The sequence below is a fragment of the Scylla paramamosain genome, chromosome 20 (genome assembly GCF_035594125.1).
Source record: "Scylla paramamosain isolate STU-SP2022 chromosome 20, ASM3559412v1, whole genome shotgun sequence".
Taxonomy (NCBI): domain Eukaryota; kingdom Metazoa; phylum Arthropoda; class Malacostraca; order Decapoda; family Portunidae; genus Scylla; species Scylla paramamosain.
In genome coordinates this window covers 14,013,995-14,021,494 of record NC_087170.1, presented here as the reverse complement: position 1 = coordinate 14,021,494, position 7,500 = coordinate 14,013,995, and the positions used below count along the sequence as shown (strand labels likewise).

General features: G+C 39.2%; 1 protein-coding gene across 4 annotated transcripts in view; it reads left to right on the top strand.

Moving 5' to 3' along the window:
• Nucleotides 1-7,500, top strand: part of LOC135110399 (synaptotagmin-7-like) — a 147,772-nt gene that overhangs the window by 42,992 nt on the left and 97,280 nt on the right. For 2 of the 4 annotated variants that reach the window (XM_064022675.1, XM_064022674.1), the window contains exon 1: nt 3,774-5,104. In XM_064022675.1, the coding sequence (XP_063878745.1) occupies nt 5,060-5,104 (45 nt within the window). In that variant the 5' untranslated portion in view covers nt 3,774-5,059. Of the gene's footprint in view, nt 1-218; nt 460-3,772; nt 5,105-7,500 lie in introns of those variants that run through there. The other 2 variants (XM_064022678.1, XM_064022673.1) reach the window with 2 other exon arrangements.

The window sequence follows — 7,500 nt, the reverse complement described above, 5'->3', positions numbered from 1 at the left end:
CGTTTTTTTTTTCTTTCCTTGCTTCCCCCCATCCTCCTCTCGTTCCACTTGGCCTCCTTATCTCTCAAAACACACACACAAACACACACGCACCGTATCACCTTATCACTTATCACGAAACAAAACGGCAACACCAACACAACTTTCTCTTCTCACAAATTGTTCGTCCCCACATCACCAACTCACGCATCCTTCCTTCCTTCTTCCCCCTCCTGCAGGAACTCCACCACTGCACTGACGAAGGGTGGCGTGGCGGGGGGCGCGACCTCCAGCACAAGTGGGGCCGCCGCGTCGGGAGCCACTGCAGGGGCGGGAGCGACTGGGGGAGCAGCAGCAGCGGCGGCAGGGAAGAGTGAAGATGCTGCAGATGGGAAAGACGCAGCATCCCGCCCCTTGGTCCCCGTGAATAAGAATTTAGGCAACGTGAAGGCGGAACATGGAGGGGGCGCCCATCCCTCGGTGAGTACTCGTGGGCGTGGGGGGCGGGGGGAGTATTAGAAGGGGCTTTTAAGACTTGTGTGTACGTATGTGTGTGTGTGTGTGTGTGTGTGTGTGTGTGTGTGTGTGTGTGTGTGTGTGTGTGTGTGTGAAAGGGAGGGGTGTTTAAGTGTTTAAGTGCTTATGTGAGAGAGAGAGAGAGAGAGAGAGAGAGAGAGAGAGAGAGAGAGAGAGAGAGAGAGAGAGAGAGAGAGAGAGAGAGAGAGAGAGAGAGATACTTACTCATACATCAATTTGGTATGTAAGTCATGAGTGTGTATGTACGTGTGTACCTTTCCATGTATACTTTTTTCGTGTGTACATTTTATTTTCTGTAGTTAGGGTGCACACAGGTCTCAGGCGCGCTCATGTGTACGTATGCGTGTGTGTGTACGTGCGTGTGGGTGACCTTTCATACCCCACACGCACAACACCCACGCACGCCCCTGACGCCAACACCAAGCCACGCCCACGCAAGGAGAGACACCCCCTAAGATATAGTAGGGGACGAGGACCCCCTCACTCCCCCACCTGTGACCTCGTGCTGGGGTGACCTGAGGGGCGTAATGGGGAGGAGAAGAGGTTAGAGGGGAAGAAGAGGGAGGTCACTAGCAGCTCCTCCCTCCTCTTCCCTCCTCTTCCTCCTCTTCCCTCCTCTTCCCTTCTCTTCCTAAACCCTTAACTTAGAGGTCGTCAGCGCCTCCTCCATTTTTTCCTCAGCCACTCCCACAAAAATAAGGTCAATATGAGGTCACAGTTTAACCTTTTTTGCCTTTTCTCTAAACAGGTCTTTTTTTTTCTTTTCTTCCCCACAGGTTTTTTTTTTCCTTCGTTTTCTAATTGTCTTATGATTAACCTTAACTTCCAGGTGGACGAACAGAGACGTAGGAACAGATAGACAGACGGAATATAGATGGAAGTGACGGGGAGGAAGACAGACAGAAAGAGACACGATTTTTTTAGGTTACAAGACAGGACAAAGTAAATAGACAATAGAAAAATAATAATAATAATAAAAACAGACTGACAAAAAAAAGTAAACACCAGAACGCATAAACAAGAAAAATAAACACAAAATAAAACAAAAAAAAAAGACTGGAAAACAACAAACGAGATGCATATGATAAAGAATAAAACAAAAGAAAAAAAGAAAAACAGTGAACACAAAGGCAAAACAAGAGAGATTGAAAAGAATACAGAGAGAGAGAGAGAGAGAGAGAGAGAGAGAGAGAGAGAGAGAGAAATACACAGACAAAGACATTTAGAACCCAACCCCCCACCATCTCCGCACTCCACCACCTCCTCGCTCACTCACTCGCCACACTACGCCCCTCCCCCCTCCTCCACTCCCCCTCTAACAAGACCTACCACAACCTCACCTTTAGGGAAGAAAACGGGAATTCCTTTATCGACTTACTAATAATAAACACGAATAGGATCCATTAAAAATTAAACCCAAAGGAAAGCAAGAGAGAGAGAGAGAGAGAGAGAGAGAGAGAGAGAGAGAGAGAGAGGTGGGGGGGGGGTAGAGTTCCACAGGTGAGTAGTAGAGTTAATGAGACTGACTCACGCACCTTCCTTCACACCTGAGTTTCGGTTAATAACTTCAGTCTGTGTCTGTGTGTTTGTGTGTTTGTGTGTTTGGAGGCTGGTGAAGGTCATTAAAGTAGTGATGGTTGGCCAAAAGTCTCTCTCTCTCTCTCTCTCTCTCTCTCTCTCTCTCTCTCTCTCTCTCTCTCTCTCTCTCTCTCTCTCTCTCTCTCTCTCAGCGCAGTCGTCATTTCAAATACAAGAGAGAGAGAGAGAGAGAGAGAGAGAGAGAGAGAGAGAGAGAGAGAGAGAGAGAGAGAGAGAGAGAGAGAGAGAGAGAAAAGCCACGTTTTCTCTCATACAACCTAGTTTTCTTTGGTGGAGGTTCAAGGGGTTACTGTGGCAGAGTGACTGAGACAGAGGCAGTGAGAGGTGGGAGAGGGAGAGGGACGTGTTTGCAGGAGTGCTTTTAAGTTAATGAAACCTCCTTTGCAAATTGAAGGAAGTTAGGAGTTGGCGACACGACGAATGCTTATTGTGATGTATTTGTTTTGTTTTGCCAGAGAGAGAGAGAGAGAGAGAGAGAGAGAGAGTGTGTATATATTATTTTTTATTTATGTAATTATAGAGGCTTTAAATCATCGTTGTTATAAAGAAACGTATATTTGCCAGTAGTTGTAGCAGTAGAAGGGGGAGTAAGGAAGAAGAAGAGGAGGAGGTGATGATAAACAGTAGCAGTAGCAATAGAAATAGTAGTAGTAGTAGTAGTAGTAGTAGTAGTAGTAGTAGTAGTAGTAGTTAACGAGGTCGTGGCTATGAAAGTGAGTGGAATGTTTTCATATTCATTTTTATTCACCCCAAATTATAACCTCCCCTTTGAAAGTTTTTAAGGATTTATCACGTCCATTTATTTATTTTCTTTTCTGAAGACTTAATACCTACAGTGCACATGTGTGGGGGGAGGGTAGGGAGTGGGGACATATTTAAATTGCTCTTACCTCTCTATCTATATAATTTCTACCTGTCTGTTTACCTGTCGGTCTACCCACCCGTTTATCTATCTATTTATCTCTGTCTATCTCTATCTGTAAATTGCTACATAGATATTCGTTTTAGCTTATCATTCTCCTCTCTCTCTCTCTCTCTCTCTCTCTCTCTCTCTCTCTCTCTCTCTCTCTCTCTCTCTCTCTCTCTCTCTCTCTCTCTCTCTCTGCACACCTGTGAAGGATAATTATTAAAAATTGTCCTTATTACCCCCGTGTGTGTGTGTGTGTGTGTTTGTGTGTTTAGGAATGTGCTGGGAGTTTTCTTGTAGATACTTATTAAAGCTGGAAAGAAAGATATATATATATATATATATATATATATATATATATATATATATATATATATATATATATATATATATATATATATAGAGAGAGAGAGAGAGAGAGAGAGAGAGAGAGAGAGAGAGAGAGAGAGAGAGAGAGAGAGAGAGAGAGAGAGAGAATAGGGGGAGAAAAAACGTGTGTGTGACGATAGGGGGTCTGATTGAATAAGCACACCTGTCTGCTACCCATACGCTGCGCGCCCGCACACACACACACACACACACACACACACACACACACACACACACACACACACACACACACACACACACATACACAGCTGTCAGTGTACTTACCACGGTGGCTTAGAGTGGCTGTTACTTGAACCTGAGAGAGACAGAGAGAGAGAGAGAGAGAGAGAGAGAGAGAGAGAGAGAGAGAGAGAGAGAGAGAGAGAGAGAGAGAGAGAGAGAGACGTGGTAGGAAACATGAAATCGAAAGTGAAAGAAAATATTCAACAAGACTTTTAACTCTGACAAGTGAAATTTAGGAAAGAAAAAAGAAAGAAAGAAAAATACTGATAAAAAATCTAGCGAAACCTCTCTCGTGAAAAAAACGGAAAATTTTCAGTATTTACGAGAAAAAGACGTGAAAAAAATCAAATGAAAAAAGAAAGAAGTGAAGAAGGAACATGAATATTAGTAGCAGTGGTGGTGACGGTGATGATAGTGGTTGAGTGTTACTAGTAATGGTGGTGGTCATTTATTATCAGTTTATTTCACCTGTTCCACCTTTAATTAGCGTGGCTTGTCCCCCAAGACTCACCTGAGCCTGCCAAAGAAACGTGCATCCAAACAATATTTCGTCTTTCATGTGCGTCAAACGAGAAAAAAAGAAAAAAAAAGTGAAAGATGCCAAGGAAAATAAAACGAAAAAACGTGGATGAAGAAACCTAATCAGTGGAAAGTAAGGAAAAGCACAGATTAAAAATAAATCTTGGGAAAGGAAAACGAGGAAATTATCAAGAAAAATATAAGAGATTAGTATAGGAAAACAGATGATAAGGAATTAGTGAAAGGAAAAGAAACGAAGAAATAAAAGAAGATACGTCGAAAGGATAAAAAAAAAGGATCATTTAAAGGAAAAGGAGGAAAGAAGAAAGCAGGAACAAATAAGAAAGAAAAAAAAGTTAAAAAGAATTATAAGAAGAGGCAAAGAAGAAGCAAAATCTTCAAAGAGAAAAATTGTAATGATGAAGTAACAAAAAAAAAGAAAAGAAAGAAAGAAAAAAAGGCAGATGAAAGACTTAATCAAAGGAAACAGGGAAGAAAAAAGAGAAAACCTGGTAAGAGACAAGTAATGGTAAACTAAAAATAAACATGAAGATAGACACGAAGATAAACTGAGGAAGTGCACTGCTGAAAATAACTCACACAGTAAAATAACGATAAATACAAAATTACTAAATAAAAAAGGAAATGAAAGAGAGAAAGAAAGAGAGAGAGAGAGAGAGGAAGAGAAGAAAAAAAGTACACGACAAGTAAAAATAAGAATAAATAGAAATAACTAATCTCAAAATTGAATAATACAAAAAAAAAGTGAACCATTTGAAAATTACAAAGAAAAAAAAAGAAAAAAAGATGGAAATATTAGGACTGAATGAATGAATAAGAGAAAAAAAAAGGAAATGAGAGAGAAGGAATGTGCTTGGTAATCTTAATGGCTGTGTGTGGGAAACAATGGCAGAGAAAGGGTGTCTGTCTGCCTGTTGTCTGTGGCTGCGGGTGAGTAAAGAAAAAAAAAAAACATTCGAATACCCGACTCAAAATTCCTAACCAGCATGAACCTCCATTCGAACCGCGCCGAACCGTTGGTGCTTCACACGATTATAGAACCATTTTACGGCTTGAGTTCCAGGGAATGGCCTCCAACTGCGAACCGAAACGTATTAACTCTGTGATCTGAGCTTAAGGGTGGTTCAGTGCGGGTTTCGAAGCCTCGTTTTAGCTGTTCACGTATTCATGGCGGAATTTGGCTCTTCGCTGGCTGACGTGTGTGTGTGTGTGTGTGTGTGTGTGTGTGTGTGTGTGTTATGGTATTAAGGGTGAGGTAAGGCGAGTGTGTGTGTGTGCGCGCGTTAGCTGTCTGTATTAGTGTGTGTGTGTGTGTGTGTGTGTGTATTTGTGTGTATTTGTGTGTGTGTGTGTGTGTGTGTGTGTGTGTGTGACGGAATGTGTACATCGTCAGCGGAATTCAGAATCGCGGACTTTCATCTCGTTTCATGAATAATTAATAATAATACAAATATTTATTTTTTTCAACCATGAACCCAACAAAATTAAGAATTGCTGATGTATGAATATTGAAAATTTATGAATGGATTTAATTTAATGATGAAAAAAAGTATTCACCTAAACGAATTTTATTGAAAACTTCGGAGACAAAAAACAGATTGAATAATAATAATAATAATAATAATAATATTATTATTATTATTATTATTATTATTATTATTATTATTATTGTTGTTGTTGTTGTCATTATTATTATTATTAAATAGTATTTTTTTTATTTTGAATTATTGGTCTGCGTATAAATTTTGATGAAATGACACATCGATACAAAATTTCCCTCGTGAATATTTCCTTTTATTAATAATAATAATAATAATAATAATAATAATAATAATAATAATAATAACAATAATAAATAAATAAATAAAAGAACGGAAAAGGTGAGAGTATAGACAGAAAACTTTTTCAATACCAAATGTAATTAATATCAGACAGGAAGAGAAAATGGGACAATATAAATATATATAAATATATATATATATATATATATATATATATATATATATATATATATATATATATATATATATATATATATATATATATACTCGTATAAAGGAAACTACAGAAACACAAGCAAAATAAATAAGACGAAACACTTAAAAAATACCACCAAAACATGAGAAAAAAATACAATGAAGCCAGTGAGTGAGACATGAAAGAGATTTGTAGACTGGCAAAACACACAGACTGACAGACAGACAGACAGACAGACAGCTATGTACACAAGAGAACAAGTATAAAGAGATGCATGTAGAGAAACTGAGATACATACAAAGGTGAAATTTAGAAATACACGATGTAGAATATAAAGATGAGATTTAAAGCTACACATACGTTAACACACAGACAGACGGTAAAGGGTTAAAGAGAGGTTCAAGTACATAAATTAAGATGAAAATTATAGATACGTACGAATGATAGACTTTAGAGATAAATTCAAAGGTAAAATATAAAGATGAGATATGAAGATGTACACACACATTAAGACAGACAGGTAGCAGGCAGACAGGTAGCAGGCAGACAGGTACAGACAGGTAGCAGGCAGACAGGTACTTGCAGAGATAAGTGTGTAGACAAAATAAGATGAAAACCCATAGATACACAACAGAGCGACTTAAGAGACCAATTCAGAAGTAGATAAAGCTGAAATTTAAGTAAACGGGTAAGACAGGTAAAGAAAATAAGATGGAAAAAAAAATAGATATACAAAAAAGAACAACGTAAGAGATGAATCCACAAATAAATAAAGGAAAATTAAATGTTAACGAACACCATAATATAAACAACCAAACAGGTGAAGAGATAAGCAGGTAAAAAAGTTAAAATGAAAACTTCAGGTAATAGAGGACACAGGATAAATTCACAGGTGCACGGAGTTGAGATTTGAAGATAAACAAACATTCAGATAGACAGGTAGACAGGCGGACAGATAGAGGGAGGGGCAAGTAAAGAGGCTGAGGTGCAATTGGGCAGCGATCGACAATGCCTTAGTGAGCAAGACACCCAATTATCCTGCCCGAACGAGGCCTTTAAACCAGCGGGCGGCAGTTAAGAGAGAGAGAGAGAGAGAGAGAGAGAGAGAGAGAGAGAGAGAGAGAGAGAGAGTATACGTATATGGCACACAGATGTAAAGGGTATTATACGGGTCTCTCTCTCTCTCTCTCTCTCTCTCTCTCTCTCTCTCTCTCTCTCTCTCTCTCTCTCTCTCTCTCTCTCTCTCTCACACAATATGTAAGAAATATGTAAGAAGGAAAAATCGTAAAGGAGGAAGAGTAGTGAGGAATATGAGAGGAAAGGTGGATAGAAGGTAGGAAAGAAGAAGA